The following is a 20,872-nucleotide window of genomic DNA, read 5'->3' on the forward strand; positions in this document are numbered from 1 at the left end:
GCGGGGCCAACGCATGATTGACAGCCTTATTGCCAGACCATATCCATGGGAACAGCGGAGCGTCCTCGACTGGTTACAAAGGTTGACTGGCTGGCAACAGAAGTTGTCGTCTTTAGTTTGGACACCGATGGTCTAAATACGAATTTAACACAAGAATGCGTCCGAGGTCAGCTGTGGAACGTTGGGTTAGTATAAAGACAATTTACTTATATAATTTGAAAGAATAATGGCTAAATTGATCTACTAAGGAACTAGATTATTTTATGACGCTACTGGTCCTTAATAAAAGCGTATGTAAATACTTTATAATTGTTTCAAATAAATAAAATGTGTATCTTAAAGACTAACATTGTAATATATATTAGAAACAAACACTTAAAAAAATATATTTACCACAAAATATTATATTGGTTATATTCAGGTGTCACCCTCAGCAGAGATGCCTCAAATCTCTGGCCATACAGATCTGAGGCCTATAACACAAGGGCTCGCCATCATCCCTAGACCTAAGAGTTCGTCTCGAACTTCCACTGCAGAATTCTCAGGGATAAACACTCTCAAATCTGACTCAGGTAGGGGTTCTGCTGTTTATCTAGTTGTATTATCTTGGTAATGAAACGCATTTTGTTGAGATTTTCTATTTTATTTACTTTTTTTTAATTTTTACAGCCTCCTCTGTGCAGTCAGTGGCAGATGAGAACCTTTCTTTGGTGGACATTGAGAACGTACTCTTGGAAAGGGTCAAGGACAGAAAAGATGACTTGAAGGTTGCTTTTGAAGCCTTTGACCAAGAATGCAACAAAACTGTCACCAAAGGAGAGTTCAGACGTGTCATTGAGGGGTTTCTTATTCCGATCACTGAGTCTCAGTTTGAGGGTTTGTTGGCTGAGGTGTGTTTATTTAGAATTACAACAGTCAGCACTTACAATGCACTTATTGTTATTTTGTGGTTCTAAGGAAGTGATTTCTCATTTTAAATGTTTCATATTCTCACTTATTTCAACCCCTTTAACATATTGTTAGCTTGACTTGAGAGAAAATGGAACAGTTCCCTATATGGAGTTTCTCAGAAGATACTGCAAGGTTTCATCTGCTGTGGGAAGGTAATATATGCTTTTGTAGATATTTTCTAAATTTTTGTAATACAGTAAGTTACATTGTGAAATATTTATTACGCCAGTGTTCAGTGTCACATGATCCTCCAGAAGTCATTCATTGAGTTGATGCATTGCATATTATTATCAGTGTTGTGGGTTTGTGAGAACATTGATTTTTTTTACCAGGACTCTTTAATGAATAGAAAGTTCAAAAGAACAGCATTTATTCGAAATTTACGGTAAATCTTTTTTAACATTATAATTGTCTTTACTGACACTTTTGATCAATTTAGTGCTGAAATACAAGTATTAAAGGCACAATATGTTAATTATTTGTATTAAAATATCCAAAAACCATATTATTCCAAATGTTTCCAAGAATGTTTAAATCCAAGGAGATAAGCAATTTCAACCAGGACACGAACTGTGTCAGTGCGTCGCCTATTAATGACATCATACCTGCGTTACCTTCAATTTCCATTCGACTGTTGAAACCAAAGGCAAGGCAAGGCAAGGCAAGTTTATTTGTATAGCACATTTCATACCCAATGGCAATTCAAAGTGCTTTACATAGAAATTAATTAAAACAGTGGTAACAAATGCATGAGAAAAAAAAGAATACCATATGGACGAATAAAGAATTAAAAACAAGCATAGTTAAAACAGTCGTAAAGATATAGTAATTAAAAAATAATAATAATAATAAAAAATAAAAAATACAAAAATTAAAAAATTAAAAAAATAATATAAAATAAAATAAAATGGTCAGATCCACAATAATGGTCTGATATAAAAATAAACATTCTTCAGTTTACTGCCTACATACATGTACCATATTAATTAGAACACCTCTCATTCATTTATTTCTCAAACACGTTCATAACATCCATTTTAATCACTATTCCCTGATTTTTACTCAGAAACCTTCTTGTTAAAACCCTTACTCACTCATCATACCCTCCACAAATTTACACATACTCAAACCTTATTGTCAAACTTACTATTTCCATCAAACCCAGTTTTCACTCGTCATATTCAACTCAAAAGAACATATAAAATAAACAATAACCAGAGATAAGAACAAAGGTAAACTAAAACAATTATAAAAAGAATAAAGAGATAAGATAGGGTGCAATCAGTCGGACATACAGTGCTCAGAGCTCATTCAGTAAATGCACAGCTGAACAGATGTGTTTTGAGTCTGGATTTGAATGTGGCTACTGTTGGAGCAAATCTGATCTGTTCAGGAAGCTGGTTCCAACTGCGGCTGGCATAATAGCTAAAAGCAGACTCTCCTTGCTTTGAGTGAACTCTTGGTATTTCTAACTGACTTGATCCTGCTGATCTGAGTGATCTGTTGGGTTTATATTTAATCAGCATATCTGCGATGTATTGGGGTCCTAGCTCATTGAGTGATTTATAAACAAGTAATAGTACTTTAAAGTCGATCCTAAATGTAACTGGAAGCCAGTGTAAAGCCCTGAGGACTGGTGTGATATGGTCATATTTTCTGGTTCTGCTCACAATCCTGGCAGCAGCGTTCTGTATGAGCTGCAGCTGTCTAATGGTCTTTTTAGGAAGGCCAGTGAGAAGGCCATTACAATAGTCCACCCTACTGGTGATGAAAGCATGAACCAGTTTCTCTAAGTCTTGCCTGGAGACAAAACATCTAATCCTTGCAATATTTTTCAGATGATAGTATGCTGATTTAGTTATTGCTTTGACATGACTACTGAAACTCAGGTCGGACTGTAAAATCACTCCAAGATTCCTGACTTGATTTTTTGTTATCAGGCCTTTAGCCTCAAGATATGCGTTCACCTTGAGAATTTCATCTTTGTTTCCAAATGTAGTGATTTCGGTTTTGTCTTTGTTTAACTGAAGATAGTTTTGGCACATCCAGTTGTTAACTTCATCAATGCATTTGCACAGGGAGTCAATGGGGCTATAGTCATTAGGTGACAGTGCTAAGTAGAGCTGGGTGTCATCAGCATAGCTGTGGTAAGCAATATTGTTCTTTTTCATTATTTGGCTCAGTGGCAGCATATACAGGTTAAACAGGAGAGGTGCAAGAATGGACCCTTGTGGGACTCCGCATGTCATGGATGTCCACTCAGACTTATGATCTCCTATACTCACATAATAACCTCTCCCTTCTAAGTATGATCTGAACCATCTGAGGACCATCCCAGAAAGCCCGACCCAGTTTTCCAGCCTGTCTAGAAGTATGTTGTGGTCAACAGTGTCGAATGCGGCACTGAGATCCAGTTGTACCAGAATTGATGTTTTGCCTGTATCAGTGTTTAAGCGAATATCATTTATAATCTTTATGAGCGCTGTCTCTGTACTGTGATGTGGACGGAAACCAGATTGAAAATTGTCAAAGTATCCATTTGAGCGTAAGAATTTGTTCAACTGATTGAAAACAACTTTTTCAATGATTTTGCCTATGAAGGGGAGATTTGAGATTGGTCTGTAGTTGCTCAGTATGGAGTTATCCAGATTTCTCTTTTTCAGAAGAGGCTTAACTATTGCAGTTTTAAGGGCGGTTGGAAAAGTCCCATAGAGAAGTGAGGAGTTTACCACTTCTAGGAGATCTGCTTCTAAACAGTTAAACACACTTTTGAAGAAAGAAGTGGGGAGTGTGTCTAGGGCACAGGTTGATGTTTTAAGATTCTGTACTGTGTCTTCTAAAATTTTGCAGTCAATAGCGTCGAAATCTGACATGGTAATTTTCCGAGGGTTTGGTATGATCTGACTGACCCCAGAGCAACTAGAGGATGTGCTGATCGCCTTTCTGATATTATTGATTTTCTCTGAGAAGTAGGAAGCAAACTCACTGCACTTACTGTCTGAGAGCATTTCACTAGGAGTCTGACTCGGGGGGTTTGTTAGTCTCTCGACAGTAGCAAAAAGAGTGCGCGTGTTGTTTATGTTTCTGTTTATAATATTTGAGAAGAAGGTCTGTCTAGCTTTGCCTAGTTCAACATTGAAAGCATGAAGGGTGTCTTTTTAGATGTTATAATGGACTACAAGTTTTGTCTTCCGCCACATGCGTTCAGATTTTCTGCATTGTCTTTTCATTATTTGAACTGCTGTTGAGTTTCTCCAAGGTGCTTTTTGTTTGGTACTCTTTTTCCTGACTTTTAGAGGAGCAATATCATCAATTACACTCTTAACTTTTGAGTTAAAGGAGTCAAGGAGAAAATCAACAGAGTCTGCAGATATGCTTGGTGTTAGAGATAAAGCCTTCATAAACAGCACATTAGTGTTCTCATTTAAGCATCTCTTTTTGACAGAGACAGATCTAGCTTCAATGGCAGGAGAGATTGATATATCAAAGAAAATACAGAAATGATCAGACAGTGCCACATCCTTAATAACAATTGATGAAATGTTTAGACCCTTACTGATAAGTAAATCTAGAGTGTGTCCACGATTGTGTGTGGGTCCATTTACATGCTGTGTCAAATCAAAAGTGTTAAGAACAGTCATAAGCTCTTTTGTTTTACTGGATTCAATATTGTCTATGTGAATGTTAAAATCCCCAGCAATAGCAAAACAGTCAAACTCTGAGGAAATTATTGATAACAGTTCTGTTAAGTCCTCAGTGAAGCCTGCAGAGTATTTCGGAGGCCTATAAATAATGATAAGCAGGATGCGTGGAGAACCTTTTAACACAATACCCAGATATTCTAGAGACAAATAGTCACCAAATGATACTTGCTTACATTGATAGAAATCTTTAAAAAGAGCAGCAACACCCCCACCTCTCCTAACAGATCTGCAAACACTCATAAAAGTAAAGTTAGGAGGGGCTGCTTCATTGAGGACTGTTGCACTACAGTTTTCTTCTAGCCACGTTTCATTTAGAAGCAGAAAATCTAGGTTGTTAGTGGTTATTAAGTCATTGACTAGAAATGATTTGTTCTTAAGTGAACGGATGTTTAAAAGCGCTAACTTAACAGTAATAATTTTTTTCTCCACATTAATCCTATTTTGGCAGGTAACAGGCAGCAGATTATATTGGTTTATTAAACGGCCTGACAAGGCCTTAGACTTTCTTTCACGTAACAGAACAGAGATAGAGAAAGAGGCAGGCACACTGGGTTCCCACTTGTTTTGTAAACATTTGATAAAGTTACTGTTATCATAGCGGGGACCCAAAACACATCACTGAGAGCTGGAATCAGTTGTTTTTGGTTCACCTACAACAGATGGAGGCGGGTGTGGGCCCTGACGTTGTGACCGAAGAAATCTCACAGGAGGAGGGCGAGGACGAGCTGGGCCCACAGGCTTTGGTGTTTGTGGGGCTCCACGATTTTTGGTCGATATTTGGGGGCTCATAGCGATCGAGTGTGATAGTCTGATTCCAGCATGAACCAAGTCCTCCATTTTCTCTGAGAAGCTCAGATGCGGGGATGCTGGAGAGAGGAATGACATGTCCGGTGAGAGGGGCTGTTTCTCTGGTGTTATCGGAAGTTGAAATATGTTGTCCTGGCTTCCCTGTCCATTTTCCAGAAAATCATCCTTGGGTGCTGAATCTTGGAGCAGATCTAATCCTTCACAGTCAGTCTGTGGTGAGCTCTGTGGGCAGGGCTCAGCTGGTAGTGTGTCCATGAGCAATTGTTGTTGTGGGGGCGTGGTCTTATCATTGTCCTTGTGGGATGTGTCAGCCACATGTCCATTCAGCTGCTGAAAAGAAGTCCTGTGGTCGTCCATACTCTGTATCAGGTTGAGTGGGTTAGAACACACAGCTGAAGGATGATGAAGGGAAAAATAAATATTGTCCTTTAACACTCTTGCACCAAGTTTGTTTGGGTGGTGGCCATTTGATGTAAACAATTGTCTCTGGCTCCAGAAGAGATTAAAGTTGTCGATGAAATTCACTCCCTTCATCATGCAGGTTTTTTGCAGCCATGTATTAAGCCCAAGCAACCGTGAGAATCTATTTGTTCCTCTTGCTGGCAGTGGTCCACTGATGAACGGCTGAGCTTTCAGTTTGCTAAGTGTTTCAAAAAGTTCATTGAAATCCCTTTTAATGAGTTCTGACTGCTCTCTCTGAATATCGTTCTTTCCTACATGAATGATAAGTCGATTTGCGGTCTTATGTTTTATCAGGATGTTCTGAATTTCTCTGTTTACATCAGAAATGGTTGCTTGTGGAAGGCAGCATGTAGTTGTATCTCTGCTGCTAATGTTTCTGACTGTGGAATCACCCACTATCAGAGTCCTTGGCTCGGCTGCGCTCTGAGCTGAGGGCCGCTGTCTGCTCGACCTTGAGCGCCTGTTAGCGTTAGTGTTAGCTGTGGGCTGATGCAATCCGTGTTCGATCACATTCATCACGTTTGGGGATTCATCACCCTCATTCATTAATACTTCAAATCTGTTTTCGAGATGTATCGATGGTGGTCGGAAACTACCGTTTGCAATCCTTGTGTCTGGGGTAGAGCATGCTACTGCAGCAATATATGAAGCTCGTGACAATCTGACGTCTCGAGTGCGTTTGGGTCTTGCCCCCTGTTTGTGCCATCGATTAATGTGTTGATCAGTTACTTGTTTCTCTATCTGTTGAGTAGCACTAAATTTACGGGACTCACCAGCTGTGTGCAGAGGACGTTCGTGATGAAGCTCTGCTGTGTGATTCGTCCGGTTTGGTAGTTGCGCAAATAACTTTGTTTCAAGAACTGCAATCCGTTGTGAAAGTCTGTGGCAGTTTGTGCAGCAAGTAGATTCTTGAACTAAAAGAGGCATTTTCTTATCCTTTCGATAGTAGGCAGCTGTGTTTTCCCTTCCGGAATGTAAGCTGATGGAAGGGAGAGGCTGGTCAGATGAAGTGTTCGCTTTTTTGTAGTAATCCAGTCTCCAGAGTTTCAAGTTTTATCAAAAAAGTTAAGCTTTGTTGTTTGAGCGCTGTGTTGATTTGCTGAAGTTGAAGTTATGAGATAAAATATAGAAGCGATAGAGCAAAGCGCGGAGCAGTAAGCAAGAGCGTCCGAACAGTAGCGAAGCAGGAAGCAGGAAGCAAAGATGCTTTAATATTTATTACGTTTTATTAGACAGGTGAACAACTGTTTGGATACAATCATCAACAGGAAACTAATCATTGTTATGGAGCTCAACACAGTCTTAGTGTTTAAATCTTGTTTTCTTGATTTACCATGAGTATTATATTTTACCATGCCTAATATCGATCTAACTTACTGCAGTGTGACAATTGTCTCATTGTAGCTGCTGAGTGAATACACAGAGTAGCGTTACAACATAACTTTTAGCACACTCAAATGTATCTAATATGATAAAACAGCGCACCGTTACCCCACATACACATGACCGGAAGAAGCGGAAATCAAGTAATTGTCAAGATACGCCTTTGTTTCGAATAAGGGGCCCATCACTTTGAAGTGGGAGGGTGTGTGGAGAGAGCTGGGTTGTTTGGCCCGTACGGCCTCCTTCAAGTGACCTCTAACTTTTAAACGGTAGTGTATAATATATTTCTCTATACATACAATATAATCTTTTAACAGAATACCATCCAGGAGTGGAAGTTACAGAAACTTGTCACTTGGAGAACTACAGTGTCGTTTGAAAGATAAGGTATGGGTGATTGGGTATGAATTTTATATATTTATCTGTTAGTGTCTGTAATATGTAATATGATTGTCATAATTTCAGATCAAAGGCAATTTGAAAAACATCACCAGGGCTTTTCGGCTGTTTGATTACAACAGTGATGGACAGATACAGCAACATGAGCTGCGTAAAGTGCTTGAGGGATTCTGCTTTCCCATGAGTCAGCTGGAATTCCACAGGTCCTGATTTTTCCATTTAATGCATCTATTTTGCTGTATTACTGTTTTTCCCAGAATGCTAATTTTTTTGAGCCTTTTTCTCCAGACTATGGTCACATTACAGCGTGAATAATGCTGACACAATATCTTACAAGGAGTTTCTTGAGCAGCTTGGTGTCGACTGTGAAAACTATAGAAAAATTGCACCAGATTCTACACAACTGGGTACCATTATGCAAAATAAATTATGTAATATAAAAAATAATTATTCATTTTTAGCAAATCAGAAAATGTATGCTCAGATTTATATCAACTGTTTCTCTTATTTAAACCTGTTTTCAGCACTGAATTGGGATGCTGTCAGTCGCACTACAACAAGACCTAAAAGTAAGACAAGCATAAGGGCTTTTTCAGGCAAATCCAGGGACACTTTGGATGATATCCAGATCAGGTTTTTGAGCAAAGTGAGTATGACAGATCTTTTTTTATCTCATATATATGAGCATTTCATTAAAACCAGTTTATTTAATCTACTTTGATTGGTAATTTGCAGATCAAGAAAAATCATAGCCTTGTTGCAAAAGCTCTACAGGCATTTGACATCACAGACAGTGGGTTTGTCTCCCAAGAGAATCTCAGATCTGTCCTCAGTAATTTCCTCTTTCCCATTGATGACAATATCTTCAGGGAGTTATTAAACAGGTAGATTTTAACATATTGTACATGCATTTACGTGATTGCACTTCTGAAATTCATCTAGTGATCATTTATTGCCACAGATTTGGAGTGAGCAACACAGATTCTGTACAATGGAGAATATTTCTTGGATTGTTCAAAGATGACATAACTGCACAGTAAGTTGGCCATACTGTTATTGTTTGGGTCCTATAAATTACTATTATTTTTAACACAGAGCTGCGAAATGTTGAAGAAATGTATTTTGTTTTGTATTTATTATGCAAATATTTGTAATGTCTCAATCAGGAAAGATTCTGCTCCAGTAACTCCAGAAACATGCAGTATTGAAGCAATTCTAACAAGACTACGTCATCATGTACTTGATCAACCTCTTTTGACAGAAGCCTTTTTGGACTTTGATAAAGTATGTTTTTGAGATTCAGAAAACTTGATAAATAGTTGTAAATCAAACAGTGCACTTTAAATCACAGCTATTCATAATAATGATCATTGTTTCTGCAGAACAGAACAGGGTTTATCAGTAGAGATGAACTATACAGGGCTCTGGAGAGTCTGAATTTCCATCTGACCGATGAGCAGTTCACAGCTCTTGCTGATACACTGGATGTGAAACATACAGATGCCATAAATTACCAACAATTCCTGGACTTCCTGAATCACCATAGGCCAATTGTGGTATTAAAACATTAAACACAATTTTTTTGACAATTAAGCGTAATTGACCCAATTCTCATTACTGTGAAAAAATATATGAACATATAAAAGCACACAAATATATACACATATATACATAACTGTGCAAAAATCTTAGGCACGTCAGTATTTTAACCCCCAAAAATTGTTTTGAGTCAGTTATTTATATAATTTGCTGTAGTGTGTCAGTAGGAAAGGCAGTTGCAGAATAAGACTTTTGCGCAGTTGTGTGTCTGTGCATATATATATATATATATATATATATATATATATATATATATATATATATATATATATATATATAATAGTTTTGTACATTAATTCCAGCAGACACCAAAGCTCAATCAAAAGACTCCAGCATGGGAAAACACATCGCCTTCCAAAGCAACAACAACATGGAATGCAGTAAGTAGGCTAACATGCATATTAATTTTACAGTATTTTTATTTATTTATATATTTTTGGTGTATAAATCTGCCTAGTTTACCACTAGTATATCTAAAAATGAATCACTTGCCAATACTAGTTCCTTCACATATATGATTTTTACAGGTGGAAGGGATTTTAAAGGAGAAGCTCTCTGAGAACTATGACGTGTTGATCGAATCTATCACCAACACAACCCAAAACCAGAGTGACATCATCCCACTAGAAGACCTTAGGAGATTGATCCAACAATATGGACTACCGCTGTCTGAACACCACTTCAGCAAGTGAGTCTTACTTTTCTGCCCTCAGCCTTACCTCTGGATACTGACTAATTTCCCCTATTTTCTGTCAAGGCTCTGTGAACCATTTTTGGAGGGTGGAGGTGTGAACTACAAGCTGTTTTTGACAAGCTTGGGTGCTCCAGAGAAGAATGAGGGCATCAGTATCATTAAGAGGTCTGTATAGTCAATGAACACTAGAAGTGATATGCAACATGATGAGGAATCACATATAATAAATTGTTTTTGGTATTCTACAGGAAGGAAAAGTTAGATGAAGCCTGCATGTTGAACATAAAAGCACAAGCAGTAAGAGATGTTGCCCTGAGGAAACTCAAGGACAGGCTTCAGAGGCGTGGTATAACCCTTCAGGACTATCTGATGTCCACCGGGAAAAGCTCAACAGCAGCGCTCACTCTGCGAGATTTCTGTAAGGTATGGCCTGAGATCTGCTCACACATTTTAGATATTTTGGTTTTACTTGACCACACAGTCAGAAACTCATTACAGGTACTATAATTCTGACAATATAATTGCAGCATTGATGCAATGTCTGGAACTAATTATTTCTTTGCATTGATTCATGTCACTCTTGCTCTTAGATTCTGGATAATTGTGGTATTTTCCTGGAAGGACGCCGGTTTCAAATGCTTATTGAGTCTCTTGGTTTTAATTTGGGTCCAGTTTCTGTTACTGACTTTGTGGCCAAATATGAAGGTTTGATATTTCAGAACACACAATCGGTTTTCTTACCACAAACATATGGCACAAACTGGCAACCTAATTTTCCTCACTTCTTTACACCACAGAAGTAACGACACCAGAAAAGGAAAAAGATAGAGAGACAAAAAATGAGCAAACTTGCACACTATTGACTGCAGAGGATTGTCTAGGTCAACTTAAAAAGAGGATCAAGGAATATCACGGGGTATTAAAGCAAAAACTTAAAAAACATTTGTGGCAGAATATGTCCCACTGTTTGAGACATTTTGACCTTGCTCTTGTTTGCAGGATGCTCTGACCGCTTTCCGTCTCATGGACAAGAACCGAGATGGTATAGTTCATCGGAATGACTTCAGGGCTCTGTTTGACAGTCTGATGTTTGTAATGCAAGAGCAAGAGTATCGGAGATTGCTCGACCTGTTGGGCCTTACACCTGGCGCCACACTCAACTACCCTGAGTTCAACAACAAAGTCCTCTCTAGTGGCAAGATGAAATCCCATCACCATGAGAACACCTTGTAAGAACCTTTTACTTATCTGGAATTGATCATTACATGTATCTTAGCTCTTTTTAGTAAAGCTAACAGCTCAGAATTCATGTTTTTCAGACAAAACGGGTGTCTTAATGCATGTGACCAATTTCATGACTATCTAGTAGCCATTGCACACAAAAGACCTTCAGAATTCTCAAAGGTAATCTCTATTCTGTCCTGCTCACTAAAAGGGCAGTTTTCTTGGACGCACGCTGACACCTAGTGGCCTGGATGTTGCATAATGCAAAAGTGTATAAATGCATGTTTATATCAAGATGTGTTTGTTTTTAGCCAGATATACTGAGCAATATTTGACTGATAATGTGAACTCAAAATTGCAGGTCCCATGGGCATACCCCTAATGTAAAAATGATTGCATGCTCTTTTAAACTAAACTTTCCACTTAATAATTGTGTCGACAGGCCTTTTGCCAGTTGGGTGACGATGGTGAAAGCTTCATGAACAAAAGTGATTTAAAGCAGCTACTTTTTAAATTCTCCATGCCCATCACACCAAATGAGTTTGAAAAACTCTGGTGCAGGTAAGCAATTTTGTTTACATTCGATTTCATTTTAATGTGTGTATAGTTCTTAAATGCATTGAACAGCTGATCCAGAATCAGTATTAGCATAGCATTAACTAACATACATATATGGCAAGCATTCAGAGATTTCAGACGATATCTTCTGTAAATAAAACTAAAAAACTCTTACACAGATATGATGAGGCGGGGAAGGGCTTCCTCACTCAGACAGAGTTTTTAAGAAAGCTTAAAGCCACATCAGAGGAAGATGCTATACAGGAACAGCTCACAGAGAGGGTGATTTCCACAACACCTGACCTAGAAGTTATGCTACAAAATCTTAGGTTAGAATTGTCTATCAAATGTTATAATATTATACACATGGATGAAAACATTCTCCTCATACATAGTGTTACATGAATCTGTCTTTGTTTGAAGGAAGTGGATTGGGAAAGACTTTGAGAGTGTGAGCAGAAGCCTTGTGGTTCTGGATAAAAACAAAGATGGTTATGTGACTGTGACAGACCTGCGCTCACTCCTGCACAGACATGGCTTTCAACTAACAGAAACACAGCTCACACGTCTACTGAACCTGTAACCCTCCATTACAGACACGTTAATTTACTCAAAATGTGGTAAGTGTTGTCAGCCACTCCATTCTACTTCTTTTCTCTTTATTTTTCAGCCTTGGCTTTGATGCTTGTCTGAAGGAGCTGCCATACCTTGACTTCCTAAAACATCTCATTGGACCTGCAGTCTCTGGTAAGACTGCAGTTAACCCTTCTCACAGCCCGTCTATAGGTTCTCCAGAACCAGTGGAGGATGTTGAGGAGCTGAGCCCAGACAGAGCCATACAGAGAGTCAAGGAGATGGTCACTGCCTCCTCAGATACTCTCTACAAGGTACAGACTATTTATATTAACGTATTAATACTGAGCAAAAATATGCTGCAAAAAATGAGAAGCTGTGTGAAAACATTTCTTCCTGATTTAAAGGAATAGTTAATTTACTCACCAAACCTTGTTTTGTGAAATTGAACTATTTTGTAAAATATCTTCTTTTAATCAATTAATTTCAGTTCCAATTCCATATTCTGTAATTTTTTTTCAACACAATTTTATTTTTTAAGAACCAGTAAGTTTTCCCCCCCAGTATTTTCAGCAAGGATGTGTTAAGGATTAACAGTTTATAACTCAAGACCAGTTGTGAAAAATGAACACCAAGAGTCAGGAGTACAATTAATTAAAATAAAAATGTACTGAAGAATAGTTTGCAGTTTCATCAGCAGAAGCCAGCTTCAAGTCACACAAGGAGTTCATAGGCCACGCTCCCTCTCTCCCCGTCTTGTTGCCCCATACATATCATTGTACCAAAAATTATACTGTTTTCAAGGTCTATCCACGTCATTACTGCAAGGTGGATGATTCTGATTGGCTCAGAGAAAATGAACAGTCATGGTAAATTTCCACACATTGTCAGTTAATCAGATGCATGTGTCCATAAACGTGTCACGTGTTGATAGTTTCACCCCGGAATTAAGCCCATAGTGTCCTTACAGGTCTGGAGCAGGTTCCAGCTTGCCCAGAACTACAAGTCCACCCATCCTTTAGGATGCCCATTGTACACTTTCTCAACACTGATCTATAACACAGAATATTGCGCACATACAAAGATACACAGTCTCTCCAAGGTTGGAGCTGATTAAGCTCCAGTTCTAACTAGAATGTTCCCCAAAACATACTGATAACATGTGCTTTCTCTCAGTGAGAGGAATAGACATTAGTACAGGCAAAATTCACCTTGACTCTTTAGTGTTTCATTAAAAGAAAATATAAAATGAACAAAATATAATAAACTAAATGAAAGACAAATCCATATTTCATATCTGGAAGCTGGGCTAAGTGAGCAAACACTGTTTCTCATTAAAAATCATCATAAAAATAATAATATAGGAAAATAAATATCAATTAAGGCTTTGATTATGAATACTTAAACTCCGTGGACCCTGTACAGGGTCTGGAATGACATCCTCATGTATATACTTTAAATTTTAAATGTCTGTGGAGGAACTGTGTAGGATGTCATATGTGGTGCCATTTGAAAGCTTAGAATCTCTTTTTTCTGGAGATATGCATCACTTTGGCATTTGTAGACAAAGTAATTTAGACAAAGTAATGTATTTACACTAAATTACTCTGCTACCATTTCCGCCTAGATCTGAATTTTTAGCCCAAACTGTCTGCAGGGCCTGAGCTACACACTTTCAAAAATTAATTTATAAAAAAAACATCAAAACGCGCCTACTTGGGGTGTTATTAAAGCTTAGACAACATATACTTACATGTTTATCATGTTTAGGCCAAATCCAGGCGGAAATCCAAAAAATGGTATGTATGTGTAATATATATATTTATTTATTTCTCATTTTCATATAGTTTAACTAAATGTAATAAAATTACTAAAATTATAATAAAATTAAAACTATATTGACATTTAAAAATACTGACAGAAACACACAGCAAAATGACTAAAACGTGAACTAAAATGAAATAAAATCTAAAACTTGATTTTTAAGTAAGGTAAAAAATAATAAATTAAAATTAAATTGTAACAATGTCTGAAAATATAACTGTTTTCCTGTATTTTCGAACAAATAAATGAAGCCTCGATGAGGATAAAGACTTATTTTGAACCTTACTGATCACAAACGTCAGAAAAAAAAAGGGGGGGAAAAACTGCCCCTGTGTTTTGCTTTTCTAGGCCTTCTCTGCATTTGATAAGGCTGGAGATGGTATGATACCACAGACAGAGTTTCGGCAAGTGCTGGACCATTTCTGCATGCCTCTCTCAAATGTGCAGTTCAGGAAGTTGCTGTCTGAGATGAGACTGAGTGAAGGAGAGGAGATTATGGTTGACTGGAAGGAATTCCTCCAATTCTTCAACCTCCACACTCAAGAGGTCAGGATTTATTTTATGGTTAAGCTTTTACTTTTAGCACACTATCAAATCACCATAATGTAGAATGGTCTTAATTGCACTTGGTGTATATTAAAATGGCTATTCTCTTAAATGTAACAGAGAGCAGATGAATGGCTGAAGAAAATCCACAAGATGCGGTTTCCTAATCAGACCCGACCTTTAGTCATCTCTGACATTTTGAGGCGGATACAGGAGGTTGTGTCGGCCCGCATGTACACAATCACAAAGGAGATGGTAGACCTTGACTACGCCAATATAAACACAATCTCTAAAATGGACTTTAAGACCATTTGTGATCGTCACTTCATGAGGCTTACTGACGACCAGGTAATTTCCGGTACACTCTTAAAAATAAAGAGGGTTTTCACAGCAGTGCCATAGAAGAACTACCTTTTTCATCATTCTTAAAAGAACTTTGTGTGAAAAACATTTTACAAAAAACAAAATAACTTTTTTTACACTGTAAAGAATCTTTTATTTAAGATTGTACCACAAAGCATATTTAATAGTTACTTCAATTGCTTGAAACACTCTTTCAGTTTCAAAATCTGTGGAAAATGCTGCCAGTTAATGGCTTTGGAAATCTGGAATATCGAGAATTCCTGAAAAAGTTCAGTGGAGAACAGAAAGGCCTGGAAAAGTTTGCTAAATCATTACCAGGTTCAGCAAGATCAACATTGGATAGACCAGCATCCCTCAGACGCCCCCAAACAGCACCCTGCACCTTTGCACGCTCTACAGTACAGTGCATTACTTACTTACTTCACTTGCTAATATTGTTTTTCGCGCTCTCCAAGCATCTCCAGTGTCGTTTGTATCTCACAGTCATCAGTCTCAGTGCGGCTTCAGAGGCCCTCCACGGCTGGCAGAAGGTCCATGCCACTGCTGAACTGTGAGGATGTGGAGATGAAGGTGCGTTCCAGGATCCAGGACTGTTGGAGACACATCCAGAGGAGATGCAGGCAGGTGGATCCTGACAGAACAGGGGAGATTGATGTGGATTTATTCCTAGGTACTTGTTTGAGGCCAGATTTCTTTTCCTTTATTAGTCACGCAGCACATTTCAACCATAAAACACAGGGTTCCCACAGTCATAAAAAACATTTTGCAGATAAGTCTGAATTATTTATTATTGAATTATAATGATTTTATATATATATATATATATATATATATATATATATATATATATATATATATATATATATATATATATATATATATATATATATATATATATATATATATATATATATATATATATATAGAACATTTCATAGTATATATCATATATAATTTGTATGATAATTATACAATCATTTTCTTTTTAAAACAACTGAAAAATCAAGTCAATAAAGTAAAAAAAATCAATAAAGTCATGGAATTATTACATTTTTCTGAATAATATATTTTTTAATTATACAATTATCATTAATGATAGACCGACCGACCGACCGACCGATCGATCGATCGATCGATAGATAGATAGATAGATAGATAGATAGATAGATAGATAGATAGATAGATAGATAGATAGATAGATAGATAGATAGATAGATAGATAGATAGATAGATAGATAGATAGATAGATAGATAGATAGATAGATAGATGCATTTAAAATATTTTCTCTGAATTATTTATTAGGGAATCAATCCTAAAACATTGGAATATATCATTTGTAGGTATTTTGATTATATAAAGTATTTTTTATTTTAGAATTTGTAATCTTAAACAATTATTTTAAATAATTTCCACAATAATACTGTTTTCCTGTATTTTTGATCAAATAAATGCAGCCTTGATGAGCATAAGATACTTCTTTCAAAAACTCATATAGATATTAGTTTACTGACCCAAATGTTAGATTAAATTTTTTTTTTATAAAAATGAATTTGTCAAAAAGTGTGGGACCCCTAATAATAATAAATTGCAAATGCAATTGTCATGCATTGTTATATGACTGTCACAATGTTGTTTGGAAATGGTGAATTTGAATTGCTGCTATGCAGATATACTCCAGGGCCTCCATATTGAGCTGAGTCCACCTGAGTTTGAGCAGCTGGCTGTCAAATATGACATCAAAAACAGCGGACGTCTCTCTTACCCGGACTTCCTGCGCCACTTTGTGCTCATGTTCAGCCCTCAGGCCAAGACTTCATCCTACAGACTCAAACTGCAGCTCCCTAAGACACCAGTGAGTTCACTGCAATTACAGCCATTTAAAGATAACAGCACATAGGCCATTGTAGTTCATGCAGCATTTTCTGACTTCCTCCTTTAGATGAGTCCAGGTCCACTTAGTGGTCATTGTGTTGAAGCCATGCTGAGAATTTCCAGGCCTATCCAGCTCTTCTGGACGCAGATGAGGCAAAAATTCACCTCCCTCGATAAAGAACGCACTGGAAAGATCTCTCTTCAGGACTTTAGAAAGGTACAAGGCGCTATTTTATACTTAAAGGGATAGTTCACCCAAAAATGACAGTTACTCTATGATTTACTCACCCTCAAGCCATCCTAAGTGTACATTCTTCTTAGTTATATAAGAAGAAAATGTCCAGGTTCTTCCAAGCATTATATTTTTGTATATAATACACACCCAGGATGGCTTGAGGGTGAGTAAATCATTGCTTAATTTTCATTTTTGGGTGAACGACCCCTTTAAAAACACTTTTTAGTTCACGTCCTGTATTTACAAATATTTGGATGTTTTTTTTATTTTAGGTTCTGAGACAGTACAGCGTGAATCTGTCAGAGGAAGAATTCTTTCATTTCACATCTTTTTTTGACAGTAACCTCTCAGGGAGGATTTCTTACAATGATTTTCTGCGCATTTTCCTAAAATGAACGCAGTTTGTTTGTTTTTGAGTGTCATGTTGCACTGCTTTAGCTACACTTAAATGTTTTCATAAAAAAAATAAACTTATAATTTTGATCCTTTATTTTTTGTTGTTTTTATTCATATAGCAAGAGAATATAATATAGAATCATATTTTTATGTATATTTAATAAAACAATTGTAAATGTTATATTTGATGATTATAAAAAGTGCTTTATAACTGCTCACAAGTTCACTAATGTTTTGATAGTTAGTAGCAATGTCCTCACCACACAGTGTTGTTTTCCCCTGTGCTCCCTGTGATTGCGACACTGTTTGGCAATAGTAGAGCGTTGACATTCTTATTTATCGCACATGCACTGCGTAACCTCAGGGATTCATACAGTGTGTTGAAGAACATGCAGGAGTCTGCTAAAGAATGGAATATCTCTTTTGCCGGCTGTGGATTTCTGATGGCTTACTACTGTGGAGTATATTGCTGTTTATTTGAACGGGCCCAGTTTCTTCTTAAGGGGGTGACAAAGATTTGTGGGGCTTCATCTGGTGCTCTCATGGGTGCAGTAATAGCATGCCAAATGTCTCCAGGTAAGTTTTAACAATTATTTATGGTTTATAAACACCCAAAAGTTGTAAAAGATAAAATATTTGTAGGAGGCATTTGCCATGGATCAGGCAAATCACATAGACAAATAATACTGCATGCTAGAATAATATATCAAAAATATATCTCCACGTCATAAAAGATAAAAAAAAACCCTCCTGTATATCAAATTCTTAGTCCTAAAGGTAATTCTATTTTGAAGCCAAATGCTGTGAAAATTTGCTGGAAATGTCCCGAGAGGCTCGGAAAGGCACTCTGGGTGCTGTGCATCCCTCCTTCGACCTACTGAAGATTGTACGAAACTTCTTAAGTCGAGAACTGCCCGATGATGCCCACCTACTCGCCAGCGGACGGCTGCATGTGTCACTCACACGAGTGTCAGATGGGAGAAATGTGTTGGTGTCTGAGTTTGACAGTAAAGAAGATCTCATTCAGGTGAACTCAACTACCTTGTCAATGGCCTTTTGTTGCCTGATGAATAGATAAGTGTTCATGATTATTTATGATTTACTATTTGCTCTCTATCTGCAGGCTCTGATTTGTAGCTGCTTTTATCCTCTGTATTGTGGTGTGATCCCTCCAAGCTATCATGGAATAGTATGTAGCCAAACAAACTTATGACTTTAATTTTGTGATAAATTTGCTTGCAGCTTTTCAATTAAAAGGTACACTCATTGATTTGTTAAAATTTTGTTTTAGGGCCAGATTTACTAACAGATTGCACCAGCGCAAAACCCTGTTTTGTCGTAAAAAAAAAAAAAAAGATTTAAGACACGCAGTGAAAAATTACAGTGATGAAAAGGCATATAGACAGGGTTATTTTTGCGGCTGAACTTATTACATATGCATTTGTGGGAGTTTCCCTTTCAGATGCAACATTTATAGGAGGAGAGTATTTAAATGAATCACGCAAAGTGATTTAATATTATTGCACTGGTCAATTTACTTGTATATGTGCCATGATTATTTACCGCATTAAAAAGCACGTTTTAAACCAGACGCTGCGCTGCTCTTAGTAGATTGTGTTTGTCGTGTTTGTCCGGCTGCGTGTGTGTTCTTTAATTCAGAACGTTCCACTCCCATCAGCGTTTTTATGGGGTTGCACTCTTACGCTAATTTGCCCTGTTTAGAAACCTAGCACTTAAAGGGAATCACGCGTCTCATAAATATGAAAGCTTGCTTCTGCCACTAAATAAAAAATAGTTTTATTTATTAATAGTTTTTTCCTGACATTTTTCTCCTAATTACGAGTTTACATCTCGCAGTCATAATTGCGTGCGACAAAACCATTGACAGTAAAAGATAAGGACAAGACGAGTTTGGCTGGTCATGTGATCTCCACCGCTCCATCTGATTCTTGCGAGTGTACGTTTTTTTGTCATTATTTTCATATTTAAAATGTTTTAATAAGGAAAATAATTACTGGACTCATCTTTTTCAATTATATACAGATTAAAATGTTGACCTTTTTTGTTTGTTTTTGCTTTCAGAGGTATGTAGACGGAGCATTGAGTGATAACATGCCTTTCTCTAGTCTGAGGAACACAATCACAATCTCCCCTTTTTCCGGAGAGAGCGACATCAGTCCTTACGGCAACCCTTTTTACTTCCATGAAATATACTACAATAACGTCAGCATTCACATCAACTTCATTAATGCACACCGAGTCATCGTTGCATTCTTCCCCCCAGAACCAGAGGTACATTTTTGAATTTATGTTAAATTATTTGATACATTTTCAAAACCATTCATACTTAAGCCCACATACCCTTGGCCTTGTGGTATTTCATAAGGTCTTGGCTGAGATGTGTCAAAATGGATATAAGGATGCTTTCCTCTTTTTACAAGAAAATAGTGAGTAGCCTTACACTCCTGAGATTATATTTTGGGTAATTTTGTGGCTGTTAAGATCCCATTTTGTTTTGCTTATCAGAACTCCTGAAGCTCAGATCGCCATTGTCAGGGTTATGGGATCATATTCCAACATTTAAAAAACACATTAGTGAAAACAAGCCAACAGTGACTGGGAATTCTAAAAGTAATCTTCCAGAATTCGTCAAGAAAGGTAAGACAACAAATACATGACATCTCACACCATTAATCTAGAAAATTAAATGCAAAGGAAATTATCTATTTTTTACTCCATTTAGTCTTTTGCAAGGCTCACATGATGGAGAAGGATCAAATAAGATGTCCTTTCTCAGTGAAAATGGTTTATTTTCTAATGTGGTGTATTCTGCCAGTGGAGATGGCGTACATCACACTTTTAAGGTATGTCAAAATGAGTAAAATTAAATATTCAAGTCATTTATTTTCATTCTAAGATTCTGACTGGTATTTAGACTTGCTGAGTGGACTCCAGAGATGTGTAAGATGGCAATTGAAATGATTGGACGAGCATGGAAGAAAGCCTTCTCAAGAAGGTTTGAAAGAGATTACATATACAAATAATCATAATATTAAGTGTGATGTGATGTATCTAAAGAATTTTCTGCCATCAGTTATGTATATACACAGAAATGTCCCACTCTCCATCAAGACCCCAACCGAACTCACTGACCAGCTCAGTATTACTCTTGTAATACACTGTATAATTACTATTGTTCACAATTATTTCAAATAAAAAGATGCAATACCATTTTTAATCATTTTAATGCACCCACACCACTAAAATTACCTATAAAGATT

At 37.1% G+C, this 20,872-nt stretch overlaps 2 protein-coding genes across 9 annotated transcripts; both read left to right on the forward strand.

The window, feature by feature from the left end:
- Positions 1-53: 53 nt before the first annotated feature.
- Positions 54-17,675, forward strand: efcab6 (EF-hand calcium binding domain 6). 6 transcript variants are annotated; one of them, XM_067436394.1, is made up of 31 exons: positions 54-185; positions 422-572; positions 670-890; positions 1,024-1,103; positions 7,625-7,694; positions 7,773-7,909; positions 7,995-8,113; positions 8,231-8,352; positions 8,442-8,590; positions 8,668-8,742; positions 8,873-8,990; positions 9,089-9,262; positions 9,608-9,685; positions 9,833-9,993; positions 10,063-10,164; positions 10,248-10,422; positions 10,590-10,704; positions 10,797-10,915; positions 10,999-11,228; positions 11,319-11,403; positions 11,666-11,784; positions 11,961-12,110; positions 12,205-12,360; positions 12,452-12,668; positions 14,527-14,724; positions 14,845-15,072; positions 15,285-15,485; positions 15,571-15,757; positions 16,756-16,940; positions 17,028-17,177; positions 17,468-17,675. In XM_067436394.1, the coding sequence occupies exons 1-31, from the start codon at positions 156-158 to the stop codon at positions 17,588-17,590; spliced, it is 4,425 nt and encodes a 1,474-aa protein (XP_067292495.1). In that variant the 5' UTR covers positions 54-155; the 3' UTR covers positions 17,591-17,675. The 6 variants fall into 6 exon arrangements, with proteins under 6 accessions (XP_067292495.1, XP_067292497.1, XP_067292496.1 ...); XM_067436396.1 differs by having other exon boundaries at positions 14,626-14,724; XM_067436395.1 differs by having other exon boundaries at positions 9,611-9,685.
- Positions 17,676-17,908: 233 nt separating this feature from the next.
- LOC137065593 (patatin-like phospholipase domain-containing protein 2) lies at positions 17,909-20,822 on the forward strand. Of its 3 annotated transcripts, XM_067437283.1 has the most exons (9): positions 17,909-18,167; positions 18,386-18,618; positions 18,715-18,780; positions 19,674-19,883; positions 19,978-20,038; positions 20,118-20,249; positions 20,335-20,455; positions 20,527-20,607; positions 20,686-20,822. In XM_067437283.1, the coding sequence occupies exons 1-9, from the start codon at positions 17,981-17,983 to the stop codon at positions 20,741-20,743; spliced, it is 1,149 nt and encodes a 382-aa protein (XP_067293384.1). In that variant the 5' UTR covers positions 17,909-17,980; the 3' UTR covers positions 20,744-20,822. The 3 variants fall into 3 exon arrangements, with proteins under 3 accessions (XP_067293384.1, XP_067293386.1, XP_067293385.1); XM_067437285.1 differs by lacking the exon at positions 20,335-20,455 and having other exon boundaries at positions 20,509-20,607; XM_067437284.1 differs by lacking the exon at positions 20,335-20,455 and having other exon boundaries at positions 20,509-20,822.
- Positions 20,823-20,872: the final 50 nt, after the last annotated feature.

The sequence above is a fragment of the Pseudorasbora parva genome, chromosome 25, assembly GCF_024679245.1.
Source record: "Pseudorasbora parva isolate DD20220531a chromosome 25, ASM2467924v1, whole genome shotgun sequence".
NCBI lineage: Eukaryota > Metazoa > Chordata > Actinopteri > Cypriniformes > Gobionidae > Pseudorasbora > Pseudorasbora parva.

What these genes read in the sequence shown, in the direction of transcription:
- efcab6 (XM_067436394.1), top strand. Translation starts at nt 156, where the DNA reads ATGCGTCCGAGGTCAGCTGTGGAACGTTGG. An exon ending in AGTCAGCTGGAATTCCACAG is followed by an intron (nt 7,910 to 7,994) that starts GTCCTGATTTTT and finishes CTTTTTCTCCAG; the next exon opens with ACTATGGTCACATTACAGCG. An exon ending in ACCAGATTCTACACAACTGG is followed by an intron (nt 8,114 to 8,230) that starts GTACCATTATGC and finishes ACCTGTTTTCAG; the next exon opens with CACTGAATTGGGATGCTGTC.
- LOC137065593 (XM_067437283.1), top strand. Translation starts at nt 17,981, where the DNA reads ATGCAGGAGTCTGCTAAAGAATGGAATATCTCTTTTGCCGGCTGTGGA. An exon ending in AGCATGCCAAATGTCTCCAG is followed by an intron (nt 18,168 to 18,385) that starts GTAAGTTTTAAC and finishes TCTATTTTGAAG; the next exon opens with CCAAATGCTGTGAAAATTTG. An exon ending in CTCCAAGCTATCATGGAATA is followed by an intron (nt 18,781 to 19,673) that starts GTATGTAGCCAA and finishes TTTTGCTTTCAG; the next exon opens with AGGTATGTAGACGGAGCATT.